At 41.7% G+C, this 16,691-nt stretch overlaps 1 protein-coding gene across 1 annotated transcript; it reads left to right on the top strand.

Moving 5' to 3' along the window:
* Positions 1 to 797: 797 nt before the first annotated feature.
* On the top strand, positions 798 to 14,788 carry LOC306916153 (beta-1,3-galactosyltransferase 1-like). Its single transcript, XM_079493910.1, has 3 exons — positions 798 to 936; positions 10,997 to 11,155; positions 12,417 to 14,788. The coding sequence occupies exons 2-3, from the start codon at positions 11,109 to 11,111 to the stop codon at positions 13,459 to 13,461; spliced, it is 1,092 nt and encodes a 363-aa protein (XP_079350036.1). The 5' UTR covers positions 798 to 936; positions 10,997 to 11,108; the 3' UTR covers positions 13,462 to 14,788.
* Positions 14,789 to 16,691: the final 1,903 nt, after the last annotated feature.

Below are 16,691 nucleotides of genomic sequence, written 5' to 3'. Positions count from 1 at the left end.
AGAGAAGAAATGTAATGAAATATTAAATATTTAAAAAAGAAAACGGGTTCACCTAAATGTTATATGAAATAACTTGTATGAGTATGAAAACTCAGTGTAGTCGCTGTTATTAACATTAGACTGGTAGTGAGAATCATTTAGATGAGCTGAATATAAAATACAACAAATAGAGTAGTAGAGTGTAGACCAGGGGTGCCCACAGATTTATGACGTGAGATCTACTTTAAAAATGACCAGTTCAACAAGATCTACCCACTGAAAAAATAAGTGTACCATTGCTGAAAATAGTTTAAATATATAATGTACCTGGGGGAGAAATTACGACGTATTTAAAACACAAACTTTGCCATGCTACTAGTCCTACATACTTACACCTAGAAACCCCATTCAAACCTATTTAGGTTCATCTTACGGTGGACATGTTTGCATGAAAATAAATCTTTGAAATGTTTCATAGTTTTAGAAATATATAGTGCAAGGACACTTCGACACCAACTCTGGGGGAGCCCAGGTTCGAACTGGCAACCTTGCAGTTACCATCCAGCCACTCTACCCCCTGTTTTGGTTTGGTTTTATTTAGTTTATGACAGAATGGAGAGAGAAAGCTAAATTCATTGACAAAGTACATTTGGAATTTGTCACCCATTGTGAAGTCAACTTGGAGAAATGGAGAGCAAGGGGTTAAAATCTGGACTGACACTCATTGCCACTGACACTCAGCTGATTGTCACTCAATCACTCCCCAATTGCCTGACTAATCAGCGTCAGTGCATTCACTGCACCTGAGAGTAGGGCGTTGGCCAAACACAGGAAGAGAGGAGGAAAGATAAAATCCTACACAAACCTCCATGAGAAACAACAGTGTGGATCCAAACAGGAGCAACACACACATCACAGCAGAACGGTGCAGCCATATAAAAGTTGGAGAGACAGCCGGTGAGAGAGAACTGTTAATTTGTTTACAGATCATGCTGGTTGCATGCCAGTTCATGGACAGTTGTTATTGTTTGTTGTTGTGTGATGACTAGAAGTCAAAGGAAACATGATGGCCAATTGGACATGAACAATGAACATGATTATTTGATTTAAAATACATTTGAATTGATTATTGGTTGATAAAAACGGGTCAATGATACTAATTAATTCAGTTTATTTAATTTACATTTCATGAGTTTATGTTTAAAAACAGTTTAAAAACGAATTGAGTAGAAATGAATTGATTAAGAGACACTACTAAGTAAGAATGATATTTACAGGTGTTTAAAACAGATATGCAAAGTATGTGTATTGTGTATTGATTTAATGTGCATTATACTTACAATAGTTATTTTTTATTTTCCCTTTAAGGTTTTTCACCTTACTGCCTTGCTTACTCAATGCCCATGCCTGTACAACTGTACTCAACTACAAACAAAGTAAAGAAGCGTAAAAAGAAGGAAACTGTGTGGTCATTGTATGAGTGAAACCCAGTTAAAATCTCCCTATGGTCTGTACCATCCCTTTCAAGCAGGGAAACTGCAAAATACACTAGATAGCTTGACACCCATCCTACACACCCTGTAGACAATGTTGGCTATGTCAGTAGTTTCGCCAGTGTTCTTTCACAGGTTAGTCTGATTACTTCTTGCCACACCCATGTATCACACCGTGTGATACATTAATTAGTCTTCTATGGCTTTACCATTCACATGTAATGCAGTCAAAGTGGTGCATACGGATGGTGTTCCATTGTCATTAAAACATAGTCATTGTCCTAGTTTTGTCTGAAAAGAACAGAGTGTATGTAATGATGATGGCTAGTCGGTCAGTAATTGATCTACGCTTTAACATTCAATTGTCATTCAGTAGTGCATAATGCTGGTGGATCATTCAATGCTATATGCTCACTGTTTTGTCACTAGAAGGAGGTGTTTGTGACCTTGTGTGGTCCTTGTGTGGTCCTTGTGTGGTCCTTGTGACCTTGTGTGTTCTGGGGGTCCTTGTGACCTTGTGTGATCTGGGGGTCCTTGTGACCTTGTGTGATCTGGGGGTCCTTGTGACGTGAAAGTGCTTGAGAACCACTGCTCTGTATGACTCCAGGTTGGACGGCCAGCTGACAGAACGTGACGGGAGGAGCAGATCTAACACTATATTGTGCCTTATAGCTGAATCAGTCTCCATGTGGGACTGAACCTTGTTTGTTTTCATTTTAGCCACTTATGCCCTATGTATTTCGTCATACGACGAATAGCAAACATCTACAAATTTGCAATGTGTTGCGATGCAAGCTTGTAGATCTAATATTGTCAATGTTTTTGCTCGTTGCAAGATTTCACAAAACATGCAACAGCAAAATGCTGAACACATGCTTCCCATGATGGTTGTCATGTGATTGCTACTGTTAAACCCTCTCATTTTGTGTAATATGTTGTCCGTTGTGAAAACAAATCATTTGATTGATTAATAAAATTTGATTTTCTGGAGGAAATGTCACATTTTGTTGCTACTTTCAGCTTTGACAAAGCAATGTAGCCATGTGTTAACAAAGCTAGTTGTTTAGGTCATTGGTCGTCAAAGTGAGGTGCAAAGTTTGATTGATGAATACTTTATTGGCAGAAATGTATCAGTACAGGGTACGGTCAAACAGAAATGAAATCAGAAAAAAGTCCTTGCGGTCTTGTTTCCATTCAGGTCCTGGGTATTCAATTCATAATCATGACATGAAAAAATAACAACAAAATTCGAATCATCCTAAAAATATATAATGTACCTGGGGGAGAAATTACGACTTATTTAAAACACAAACTTTGCCATGCTACTAGTCCTACATACTTACACCTAGAACCCCCATTCAAACCTATTTAGGTTCATCTTACGGTGGACATGTTTGCATGAAAAGAAATCTTTGAAATGTTTCATAGTTTTAGAAATATATAGTGCAAGGACACTTCGACACCAACTCTGGGGGAGCCCAGGTTCGAACTGGCAACCTTGCAGTTACCATCCAGCCACTCTACCCCCTGTTTTGGTTTGGTTTTATTTAGTTTATGACAGAATGGAGAGAGAAAGCTAAATTCATTGACAAAGTACATTTGGAATTTGTCACCCATCCTACACACCCTGTAGACAATGTTGGCTATGTCAGTAGTTTCGCCAGTGTTCTTTCACAGGTTAGTCTGTGTCCGGATTTCGGGAGATTAGCCGAGTATCCGACAGACTCTAGCAGCAGACGGGATTTACTAAAGAATTAACACGCATAGGCCAAACTAAATGTTCCAATAATCGCTTCTCTTACAAACTCAACATGCTTTTTATAAGGTTTATTAGCTCTTTATACAATACAAACACATACAACATACACACTGGTTTGTTTCTCCCTCCCCATGACACAGGTGGATACAGAACTCGGGATCTTTGCCTAATAGCCTGTTCCTCTCTATCTGTCTTTGAGGAGTTCAGCCCCTGTCGATCTTGGTACACTTAGCTCAACACTACCAACTTAAGTTCACCTATGGTAGTCTACAACCCATGTTCACCTGGTTATACCTGCTATGGTTTTAAATCTGGGAGACAAACGAGAGGCACAGATACATACATTGTTATAATCTAACATCACACAACACAACACATGATATCAATTAAACACATTTCTATATGCTCACCACTGGCCTCCCGCCTTCCTGCTTCCCTGATGGTCTCCTTTCAAATCTAACTCCGGCCCTGCTTGCTTTCCCCCACATACAGCAGGTCCCTCCTCCCCGGCCAATCAAAAGCCCAGTGGCCCCTTCTCTGCCTGAGATAGGCTGTTCTAAGCCCTTGCCTGTCAGCTAACTTGCACCACACTCCTTGTGCTGCAAGCCTGGCACTCTCTATGACCAGCTTAACCGGTAGACTCTTAGATATTATTATAAAGGTGTTTGGTAACCCAATATCTAAATATGGACTCTAGAACACATATTGATCACCTATGACAGGATTAAAGTGGTACTTGTTTACACATTGTTCCCCTGCCATTATATGTGCCCATTCAGTGAGTCATCACCCCCACCTCTGTGAGGTGTCTGGTAGACCCCTCTACACTCCAGGAAGGTGGCTTATCACCAAAACCCCCCTTTATGGCCTTACTGGAATGTAGAAGACCCACCACTTCAGAGAGTTAGCTCTCCTCTCCCTCTGAGCACATGGTAACACCCAATATCTCTCGTCCATCCATAATTGGACAATACAGTCTGATTACTTCTTGCCACACCCATGTATCACACCGTGTGATACATTAATTAGTCTTCTATGGCTTTACCATTCACATGTAATGCAGTCAAAGTGGTGCATACGGATGGTGTTCCATTGTCATTAAAACATAATCATTGTCCTAGTTTTGTCTGAAAAGAACAGTGTATGTAATGATGATGGCTAGTCGGTCAGTAATTGATCTACGCTTTAACATTCAATTGTCATTCAGTAGTGCATAATGCTGGTGGATCATTCAATGCTATGCTCACTGTTTGTCACTAGAAGGAGGTGTTTGTGACCTTGTGTGGTCCTTGTGACCTTGTGTGTTCTGGGGGTCCTTGTGTGATCTGGGGGTCCTTGTGACCTTGTGTGATCTGGGGGTCCTTGTGACGTGAAAGTGCTTGAGAACCACTGCTCTGTATGACTCCAGGTTGGACGGCCAGCTGACAGAGAACGTGACGGGAGGAGCAGATCTAACACTATATTGTGCCTTATAGCTGAATCAGTCTCTCCATGTGGGACTGAACCTTGTTTGTTTTCATTTTAGCCACTTATGCCCTATGTATTTCGTCATACGACGAATAGCAAACATCTACAAATTTGCAATGTGTTGCGATGCAAGCTTGTAGATCTAATATTGTCAATGTTTTTGCTCGTTGCAAGATTTCACAAAACATGCAACAGCAAAATGCTGAACACATGCTTCCCATGATGGTTGTCATGTGATTGCTACTGTTAAACCCTCTCATTTTGTGTAATATGTTGTCCGTTGTGAAAACAAATCATTTGATTGATTAATAAAATTTGATTTTCTGGAGGAAATGTCACATCATTTTGTTGCTACTTTCAGCTTTGACAAAGCAATGTAGCCATGTGTTAACAAAGCTAGTTGTTTAGGTCATTGGTCGTCAAAGTGAGGTGCAAAGTTTGATTGATGAATACTTTATTGGCAGAAATGTATCAGTACAGGGTACGGTCAAACAGAAATGAAATCAGAAAAAAGTCCTTGCGGTCTTGTTTCCATTCAGGTCCTGGGTATTTAATTCATAATCATGACATGAACAAACTAGAAAGGTCGCAATTTTAAAAAATTGCAAAGTGTGGTTGCCGCAGTCGCTTACATAGGCCCCTCCCACTAACGTTGCTAGCCAATTACAATTTCAAGTCACACCTGTGATCATGTGTAAGTAATTCGGAGGGTATTTAAGAGATCTATTGTAGTCGATAGGGCTCGCGTGAGTACATGAACCACGTGACCGGGCTGTTTTCTGCCCCCTCAATGTCGCAACTCTGTCTATACTAGTCTATGGCTCTGTTGTAATCCAAACGTACATGCGTGTGGGTATAGGGATAGGGTGGCCTGGCTGGGTGTATGACTTGACTACCGCGGCCTGAATAATTCAGCCCTGCAGCCCTGGTGTGAGATATGATGTGGACAACAGATGTCAATATGAAGTTGAGGATAACATTGACCACTGTCTTAGTCATACTTCTCTCTCCTTTCTTTCGTAATCTTTTTTGTCATCAGACGGACAGCTTTGTCATATACTTCTCTCTTTGTTGACGTTTTGTTAACTCATCCTCCTGCCGTTAACCCAGTGGTGGAAAGTAACTAAGTACATTTACTCAAATAATGTACTTAAGTACAATTTTGAGGTATTTGTACTTTACTTGACTGTATTCCAATTTCCAATACATTTACATCTACTCCACTACATCTCAGAGCCAACATTTGTACTTTTACTCCACTACAATTATTTGAAAACTTTAGTTACTAGTTACTTTGAAGATTTACATTTTCATTAGAAAAACATACATTACTGTAACCACTTCAACTCTATATACATTTCGACCATTTGAAAATAGCTGATCTACAAGCTCGACCTCTCTTTTCTGTTCAAATATGAATATAAACTGGAAAGGTTGCAATTTAGAAAAAGTGTAAAGTGTGGTTGCCGCAGTCGCTTACATAGGCCCCTCCCACTAATGTTGGTAGCCAATTACAATGTCCGTCAACCTTGTGATCATGCGTAAGTAATTCGGAGGGGATTTATCCCCCCCAAAATCATGTTTTTGCAACAATCGGTTACACTTTTCGCATTTGCGGCGCCCCCTATGGATGAAAATGGAATTCCTGGAACTTGGAACTTGGTTGATTGAACCACCCGGGACATGTGATTAAAATTTGGGATGGTTTGGACATTCCGTTCGTGATTTGTGGCATTTTTTTTAAAATAGGCCCCTCCTACTAACTTCGGACGACGATTACGGCCGAAGTATACGCACTACCAAAATTCTGCAGTTGGTCTTTTAATCGGATAGGTCCGGAGATCATGTGTGCCGATTTTTGTGAGATTTGGACAAAATCTGTAGGAGGAGGAGGAGCCAAAAGTGTGTTTTGGAGAAAATTCAAATTTGCAGGATTCTTTTCCCTGATGATAATGGGCGTGGCCTATATGTGGAAATGCATCATGACCCAAGGAATCCATGGAAAAATAAATTTAGATTTGACGACTTACGGTTCAAGAGTTATAGGGAAAAACGCAAAGTGGGCTGTAATAGCGCCACCATGAGGCCGACTGATGTAATTCCCTTTCAATTAATTTTCATAATTATTATGAACCTCCCCCCCAAGTCTTTTCCCAAGGGAAAAAAATACTTAAATTTTGTCTTCGATTTCCCCATTATAAGTCTATGGAGAACTAATTCATTAATATCAATTAAACTATACAATGGATCTCTTAGCAAAATACAAGCACACGATTCCCGATGAAGCCGGTCGATTTGACATATGGCTCGAGTGTGTGCGGCAAAAACTGTGGGAGGAGTAGTGCGGCAAAGTATCCAAATGTACAATAACAATAGTCTGGTTGCCCTGTTAGGGCAACCACACTAACTGTGGGAGGAGTAGTGCGGCAAAGTATCCAAATGTACAATAACAATAGTCTGGTTGCCCTGTTAGGGCAACCACACTAATTAGGGGTTCAGAGTCTTGCTCAAGGACACTTCAACACTAACTCTGGGGGAGCCCCAGGGATCGAACCGGGAACCTTGCGGTTCCCATCCAGTCACTCTACCCCTGAGCCACTGCCGCCCCATCTGATTTCAGAATCAGTTTTTATTGTCACTTCCACAGTATACACTAGGCATACAGGGGAGCAAAATACCGTTCTCCACTACTCATGGTGCTTGTCACATTTAAAAACAATTGACACGTTAAAAAGAAGCAAAGCCATTGAGTTTCGGGTGCCTGCTGGCCTAGTGGTCCAGGCGCATGCCACATAATGGGCTTTGGCCTGACAGCACGTTGCGTGTTCGATTCCCGTTCATGACGACCTTTGCTGCATGTCTCTCCCCTTCTCTCTCTCTCTCTCTCTCTCTCTTTCCTATCAGTCTTCACTTGATACTATCAATAAAGACAGAAAAGCCAAAAAACTAAGTTTGGTAGAGTTTTGTTGAATTTGGGGTGTGGGAATGTAAAATACAACCATTAATGTGAAAATTGATCTGTTTATGTACAACACATAGCCAAAACTGTGATTTAACATGTATTGACACAGATTCCGAAACAGGTTAAGTGTTTGTTTAAGGGGCGTTGTAGTGTGGAAAGCATCAAGGACCCGAAGCAGGGTACAGTTTTTAATGGCTTGGATTAGTTAACACAATGTAGTGGGTTTGCCTCTAGAGACCTGAGTTGAGCATGAGAAGACTGAGGAGATAGATTACAACAATTGGGGTTCCGTTGTGGTTCAGTTTGTTTGAAAGGTGGCTACAGGTTCAAGTTACTATTACTGCCAGATTACTGTACAGTGTACAGTACTGCCTGTCGGGCAGAAACAAACGTGTTTTGGGGTGAGCCTTCCGGTTACCTATACAGCATCACATACATTAGTTCCAGTTGCCTGGAACTACTACTTGCCATTCTCGATATCTTATGCCATGCATGTCCTCCCATGGAAAAGCGAGTCACTTCCCCATTGTTACGTTGTTATCTTAGTATCATTGCAGCGATACGTTTCAGAATAACCTCATAGTGTTGTGTCCATTGTTGTTTGTATGATTTGTGTATTTTATGCCACTTAAATTAGCTAAACGCAAAAAGTGTATACGAGATCTTGCGATAACGCATAGAAAGCTGAAATTTATAGTATAACACGATAACAGTGGTTCTCAAAGTGCGATCGAGGGGCCCTCAGGGGCAGGGTCCTTTAGGGGGTTCCATATTGACCCAATTACAGGTCTGTACAACACAATTGCGAAAAGATTTGTGCAAAGATCCATTTGTGCAAAGATTGAGAGCCACTGCTATATACTGTAACTGCTACATAAGGTGAGATGGTGAACGTTATATTTGATCCCCAGAGGCAGGTTCAAGGAAACTCAGTATGACACGTTATATCCTTACGTTAAACCACTGACACTGGAGAAGTAGCTGCATGTCTATTGTTGGTTGGCTGCTACTAAATCATGTAAGAGAGTTCCTTAAACAAGAACATTGTGGCACCTTTTAATTATGAAGGTACGTTGTGTAAGACCATGCTACGACTCTTGTTAGTTATTCATACAGTAACACTGTTACACATACTTCTCTTGTGTTGCATAGAACAGTGGTTCCCAAACCTTTTCATGCCAAGGACCCCCAAATTGACATGTATTAGCCCGCGGACACCCATTTGAAAAAGATATGCCCATATACCATTACCCCCCCACTTGAGAAGAATTCTATGGCTCTAGCAGTGATTCTCAACCGGATGCCCATTTAATGGCATTTCTATCTCTGGGACCCCCAATTCATATGGTAAAATCAATATTAATTTAACTCTGAGAGTGTACAAATGGAACCTGTTAGACCCATAAGGGTCCATTTGGTTCTTGTCATTTAGCTGGGGACCCCCTGAAACTGCCTCAATGACCCCTGGGGGTCCCCGGACGCCACCTTGGGAACCACTGGCATAGAAGAGATGGAATGAGTGCATATGGACTGTGTAGCTACAGTATATAGGGATGGAGCATGATTACCGATACCCGGAAACATCTGATAACAAGCTTATTGAGTACCCGTTATCAATAAGCTTTGGGCTTATCAAGCCTGTTATGGAGCATAGTGGCCCATGACGTCATCATGTTTAAACAATCAATACAAGAGGCAATCAAGAAATAAATGTAATCATCCATGCTGGCACAAACATGTCTGTCTAAAAGTGTATTGATACCTGCCAACCAGTGCTGTCCGGGGAAACACAATTACGCTTTTAAAGTGACGCTGGGACGGTACACATGGGCTCGATAAGAACATCGGGACGTATCTCTCAAGACATAAGACGTTGCTGAGCACAACATGTTTTCTGTTTTCGCACTGTTGAATCTGTACTGGACTTTAGTGGAGGAGTTTTGGGGAAAAATAAAGACCCTTAAATTGCATTTCTGACTGTTCTTGGAGCCTTGGCCCTTTGGGCAACTTTACAAGTGCAATACACCATTCTGTTGTAACTGTCAGTTGAGTATGAAAAGGCTTAACAGTTTCATTGACTAAATCTTTCATCATGAACTCATACAGGTGAGGTGGGGTGTGCACTGTGTAGACATGTTTGGGTTCGTGGGTGGGTGTTAGTGGCAGCAAAATGCACATTTTCCAATGACATGTGAAGCCTTCCTTCCGTGTGGGCGCACACACTTACTTACAAATGGATTATAGATTCCCGCCCTGGCATTAAAGCTGCTATAAGCAATAATATGTCAAAATTGTAATGACCTTTTTATTTTTTGGTATTCAGACAGCTAGCAATGGGTAAATGCTCCCATCTTTGAATGCAGATTGTGGCCCTAGATGTGTCACAGAGACTAAATATTTTTGGGAGCGTTTTACTCATTTGCTGGCTGTCTGAATACCAAAAAATAAAACACAAACTGTTGACATATTATTGCTTATAGCAGCTTTAAGGTCTGCTGCATCAAACATGATTATTGATTTGATGATACATGATATTATTATTTGTATCTTTTTTTTTTTTAATATTGTGTTTGCTTACTATACCACCTCTCTCCAACCCCACCCTGCCCACCTCATTATATGTGGGAGACATTATAATGGCTAAAGCCGCCCCCTCCCCCCTGGAGCCGTCCCTGATTACCACACTTCACTCTCCAATCTTTTAATGTTTGTCCCCCACAGAAGATTGAAAGCAGAAGATAAGTAATCTTCTCAAGAGAAACACAGCTATTCAATTCTGAGGACCTTCTCACAATGAGGAAAGGGGGAGTGAGACCTCCATGTTATTGCAATACATTTCCTAGCAACTCCAATAAGTGCCACCTCTATAAATTAACATTGGTTCTTTCTTAGATTTGCACTGATGGTACTGTAGTTAATAGTAAAAAAAATAAAAATAAGTCACTGCCTGCAATGCTGCTATACAGCTGTAATGTTGAGTCCATCATGTGACAATAATAGCACCTTGAATGTTTGTTGAACCATCAGAAATGGTGTGCCGAGTGCTGACACACACACACACAAAAACAAACCTCTCTCTCAGACCCCTCCGTGTGGGCGTGGAGAGACAAGCGCAGACTTGAGGCAAAGGAATGACCGTCAGTCAATCTAACCAAAATGTTGTTCTCCAGACTCCAGGTGCAACTTTCAGTTCTCATTCCACTCTTTATACGTAGGGCCAGTCTGTGTGAATTGTATAGTCTACTCACGTACTATAAGTGTCAAAAGAGAAAATTAACATCACGTTCAGATGAAAGATGATGATGTATCCGTCTCTATTTCCTTCGTGTCTCAAAGGACTGGGGCGCTCTAGACTGCATCAGGAGGAGATCCCGGATCGACAGCGGAGGAGCTGTGTGTTTTTGGTGTCTAATGCGCAGGCCGGACGCGGCTTTGTTTTGTTGAAAACATGAAGAAAGCCTTAGCAACACTAACACATGTTGTGTCTGAATCCAGGTGAGCCACAGAGAACAAAAGACACACTGTCACAATGGACCCTTAATTTTCACAGCAAACATTTTGACAGGTAAATGCAGCTACCCATTTAGGAAGGGAGACCAGATTCTACAAATGTCTTCTAAATCGTTTTCTGATAAACCTATGTTTCTATGTCAGTGGACTTCTCAAACTATTTCATGTCAACCAGACCCCAAAAATGATATGTAATTGGCCCCCCATCTGAAATTATGTTGTTCCAGGGACAGGGACCTCCCCAGAAGCAAACATTTGAGTTAAAAACGTCCACTGCAAATCTATATTCAAAGATTTGCGCCACATTTTCACGATTTAAAAAAATAATAATAATCAGATCTACAAGCTCGTAGCACGGCACTCGTGTCGCGCTATGAGCTTGTAGATTTGATATTTTTCAACAGCTAAATTTAAAATGATGGTTTAAGTGGTTAAACGCTGAAGCGACACAGATGCGTTCGTGTAATTGTGTGCAATTCGTAATTGTCTTTCATGTAAGTGTCTCTTTGTAAAGATGAAACGCATCCATTACTACGGTATTTACTTTCAGTATTACTTTACCCGTCATCGTGTCTGCTGTGAAAAGAATCTGTTTATAGTTACAGTTGGAGGCCATCGATATTGTCCTTTTTCTTTTTGCTGAGGTTTGCGTGATCTGCGCAAAAGGACAGTTAACCCCTTTTGGTGTTTTAAACATTATGTTATAATTTAGCTATTGAAAAATAGCAGATCTACAAGCTCATAGCGCGCAAAGAAGTCATTGAACCCATAATGAGTAATTGTAACTATACAGCCAATATGTGTGATTTATTTTTGGCGGAGAACCATTCATGTAACTTCTACCGTATATGTCTCTAAGAAAACTACTGAACCTAATGGTGAGCATCTGTGTCTGGTATTCCTTTCAGTTGCTTATTCAGATATAGCCTACTTATTATAAGTGTGTGACTTGACTTCACATAAATGTGTTCCGTGACCAGAGGTCTAAATTAACTTTGAGTTATTTTTAGTTATTTGTACTTTACATGAGTATTTCCAATTTCCAATAGTACATTTTGAATCCAAATATTGTACTTTTACTCCACTACATTTATTTGAAAACTTTAGCTATAGTAGATTGTGATTATTATTACAAAACATACATTAACCACTTCGATCTTATACATTTCGGCTATTTGAAAATAGCTCTACAAGCTCACAATGCGCCGTCTGTGACAAATGTTTCTATGAAAATGTTCAATCACAGGAATGAAGACATCCAGCACCATGGAGGGAAGACTAAACGGTTCTGCCTCCGATACTTCATCCCGTCCGTATGCTTACTTCTTCTCATCTCAACGTACACAATCTGGGACAGTGAGTTCCTGCCGTCGTGGGGGGCCACTGTTATGTGGAGGCATGACAGTATAATAACAAATGCAACAACAGCGACAAAGTACGAGGACGCCGCGCCGGCGTCCCCGTACATTGTCGCTTATCCACACGACTACCACTTCACCGTGGACGAGCCAGAGAAATGTGAACAACAGAAGCCTTTCGTGGTGCTGGTCGTCCCGGTCGCTCCCCACAACAGAGCCCACCGTGACGCCATCCGTAGGACGTGGGGCAGTGAGAGCCCCGTGTCGGGCAAAGTAGTGAGCCTGTTCTTTTTGTTGGGACTGCCGACAGGAGAAGACGCAGAACGAACCCAGCGGCAAGTGCTGGAGGAGAGCAGAGAGCACAGGGACCTGCTGCAGGGTGACTTCCTGGACTGCTACAATAACCTGACCATCAAGACCATGTTGATGCTGGAGTGGCTGGACTCTCGCTGCTCCATGGCCTCCTACGCCATGAAGATTGACTCGGACATGTTTCTAAACGTGCACAACTTGGTCGACATGCTGCTGAACGCTAGCAAGGACAAATATATGACCGGATGTGTGTCCAACGTAGCTGTAGTTATGAGAGACCCGGGCTCTAAATGGTACCTGCCTGTTGAGGTATTCCCAGAGTCGCAGTTTCCTCATTATGCATTAGGACTGGGCTACGTTATGTCCTTGGACCTGCCTGGAAAGCTTGTGGAAGCATCCAGACACGTTAAAGCTGTTTACATTGAGGATGTATACTTGGGTTTGTGTATGAGATACCTGGGTATAGCACACACCGACCCCCCACATCTGTATTCATTTAATGTGGACCCTGTGCCTTATAGTCACTGTGCTTACTCCAGGCTAATAGCCACCACAACGTATAACAACACTGATATTATGTCATTGTGGGTAGATTTGAAAAGACCAAGTCCTGTTTGTTGACAGAGAATATATCATATTCTCTGCTGTCGGGGAAGAAACCACCTAACTCCAAAATTTTCTGGAAATGAAGAAAACCTTTATATTTTTGAAAACAATACTGCCTCATCAAAGGTGGTGTTGTGACTTTATATATTGTCAATTACTTGCATGACAGGGGGAGAGGTGTTGGTTACTTTAGCAGACAGTTTGAGGGTCCAGTGGAGTTAAGAGGTTTTGTAACAACACACAGGCGTAAAGGGTGTTCAATAGCACTGATTTATGGAGAAGGAAAACTCAAAAAGGTGTAGTTTCCTCCTGTCAGCAACGATTATATTAAAGCACTACAAAGCAAGTACATGGATACTGTTTTTCTGTATGACATGATGCCATGCAGTATGGTCATCAGATCAATGTTTACACTGATCTTTCCCAAACATATTATGTAATGGGAAATACTGATTAAATAACTAACAAATAGCATAATACAGTATACAGTACCCAGACATTCCAAAACACCAGGTATAGTGGCTAAAATGGAATAAATACATATGTAAGCCGTTTATTAAATCTTTAGCTATTTTCTAGGGATGTCCCGATCAAGCTTTTTTGCTCCTGATCCGATTCCAATCAATTGATTTTGAGACATACCGATCTTTCCCGATCCGATCTTTATATTTTTATATAACACTTATGCCATATCACAATAGCAAATATCCTAATGTATGTCAGTCTAGTCTAGTCTTTTGTGTTGCCTTTCAATTATTGAAAGGCAAAATGGGACTATACTTTTATTAGAATGTCTGTCATTGTGTTTTTCTTTTTCTTTCTATGAAAGCATGGAATCATAGCAAAATAATTATGTATTGGTTAAAAGTGAATACAGTTCTACAGCTTATAGAACTGAAGTCAAGTTAAGACTCTTAAATTAAAGTATCTCTCTCATTCAGAGAGAGTACTACAGACACCTATGCCATCAAGCAGGTGTCTTTCACGCCTCTGAGTGTGACTAGTCTTTGTTTGATGATCTCTGACTGGGACCAGAAGGAAAACAACTAGCATAAACACAACAGTTTTTACAAAATCTCATTGCTTATACATATTTCTTTGAGATTTACATTAGACAATTAAAAATCCGATCTTTTCTCTCCGATTTCCGATCACCCGATCCGATCGGGAAACCCTACAGTATTTTCAGAATTCTTGGTCTCCAACATGATCTGTATCTGTAACCACTTAAACCCCATTACACTTATACTAGCCTATATTGTCTCTGTCAGGAGGAAACATTTAACAGAGTTACTTTTCATGATGAAAGAAATACAAAATAAAAAAGTAGGAGATTGCGCTTCGTCGCTTGTCCATCTGCTACTTTTGATGCTTTTGTGTGACGCAGTAGCTTGATCACGTACGCAGGCCGTACGCAAAAAACTAAAAAAAGTTAAAATATGTAGACAAGACGTTTCTGCCTGACGGCGACAAATACTTTGTTGAGCCCTCAGCGCTCTAAATATCCTATCCTTCTTCCACCTCTACACCAAATCTCTTCGCTGAAAAATAACCTAATGTTTGCCTATCATGACATGACATGAAAGCTTGGGTTAATCCACCACTGCCAACTACAACATGACGTCATGCTGCGGTGCTCAGCGCTCACACAGTACATCTCTCTGTTTTTACTAACCACGTGGTCACCTCTTCACCGAAAACTGGACTGAATAGGCCTTTATTTGTCTGGTTATACAAAGGTATGTAAAATTATTTTATAATGACACATGATTCATAATTATCAGATTCTATGATGTAATACACATTGTTTGTAATATACTAGAATTTCGCGGGCCTTCGGCCCGCTCATCCCAGAGTTGCGTTGCCCCGCGTTGCGATACAGAAGTCCACAGATACAGAAGTCCACAGTGACACGCGTTGTATGCAGCTGTTTTGTGTTGCAGCGCGTGCGCGCGCGCGCGTGTAGTGTTGTTGTTCTTATCCATAACAATAAATGGATCAAATATGCTCTATATTAGTTATGTATAGATTTAAAGCAGTGGCTGTCAAAGGTGTGATCCAGGGACCCTCATGGTTCCTTGAGGGGGTTCCAAATGGACCCATTATAGGTCTGTAACTCTGAGAGTGTACAAATGGAACCAAGTGGACCCTACAGGTCTGTAACTCTGAGAGTGTACAAATGGAACCAAATGGACTGTTATAACGTTTAACTGTGATACTGTACAAATGGGACTCTTATGGGTCCATTTGGTTTTACTCTCAGAGTTATGGGGGTCCTTGCAATTTAAAAGGGTTGAGAAGCTGTATGCAATGGCTTATGTCTTGTAAAAAGAGAGACCAGCCTATTCTCCAAAGCATGATATCTTATGCTTTGCTAGGTTGTACAAATTAATATTGGGTCAATATAATTTGCAGGACTCACGTGTGTGCTCTCTGTCTCTCTCGCTCTCTTCTCTCTCCTCCGTCTCTGGGGTGTGTGGGGGGGGGGGGGGGGGGGGGGGGATTAGTGGCGCTGCCTGCGACAGTGCTATACTTCTCCAGCAGCGGTGCAGAACCGAGAGAGTGACACATTCTTGTGGATGTAAACTGCGCAAGTTGTAGCTTTAAAGTTCGGATTGTGTAGTCGCACCGGTGGTACAAAGTGAATGTTACAACTCGCACGGTGATGTTGTAAGGCGCAAATGCGAGTACCTAGTCGCACTGTCGAGCCCTGTGTAGTGTAGTGGCATTTTCGCTGCATCGCGAGGCGATCCAAATTCCCCCCCGCGCACGCACGCACGCACACACACACACTGGACGTAGCTGTGTGTTGTTGCAGCGCGCGCGTGTGCGTGTAGTGTTGTTGTTGTTGTTCGTGTCGATATTTGCGCGTCGGTTTGTCCCGCTTGTACCACGCCAGGTTTGCACAGTGCGCTCAGTGCGATATTTCCGAACATGGGCGTTGTGTGTGTGTGGGTGGGTGTGTGTGTGTGTGGCTGGCTGTGTTTTGTTGCGTGGGGATCGCCATGTGAGGGGGCTAGCCAATAAGGGCCCTGTGTTGCATGTGGAGAATTGTGTAGGTGAGTGTGTGTGTGGTGTAGCCGAACGGGGTGGTGAGGACATGAGGGGGATGTAGCACAGCAATCGGTGACCCCTACATTAAGCTGTGTTGCTCCCAAGATGCAGTGCAAATGCGTGTTGTAGCAACCGTAGCCAATGGGAAAACAGGATGCAGTGTTGCCAGGTCCGCGAATTGTAAGCGAGTT

The sequence above is a fragment of the Electrona antarctica genome (genome assembly GCF_951216825.1).
Source record: "Electrona antarctica genome assembly, chromosome: 23".
NCBI classification, from domain to species: domain Eukaryota; kingdom Metazoa; phylum Chordata; class Actinopteri; order Myctophiformes; family Myctophidae; genus Electrona; species Electrona antarctica.
Note: the sequence above shows the minus strand (reverse complement) of the source record. Positions and strands in the feature narration are given on the sequence as shown.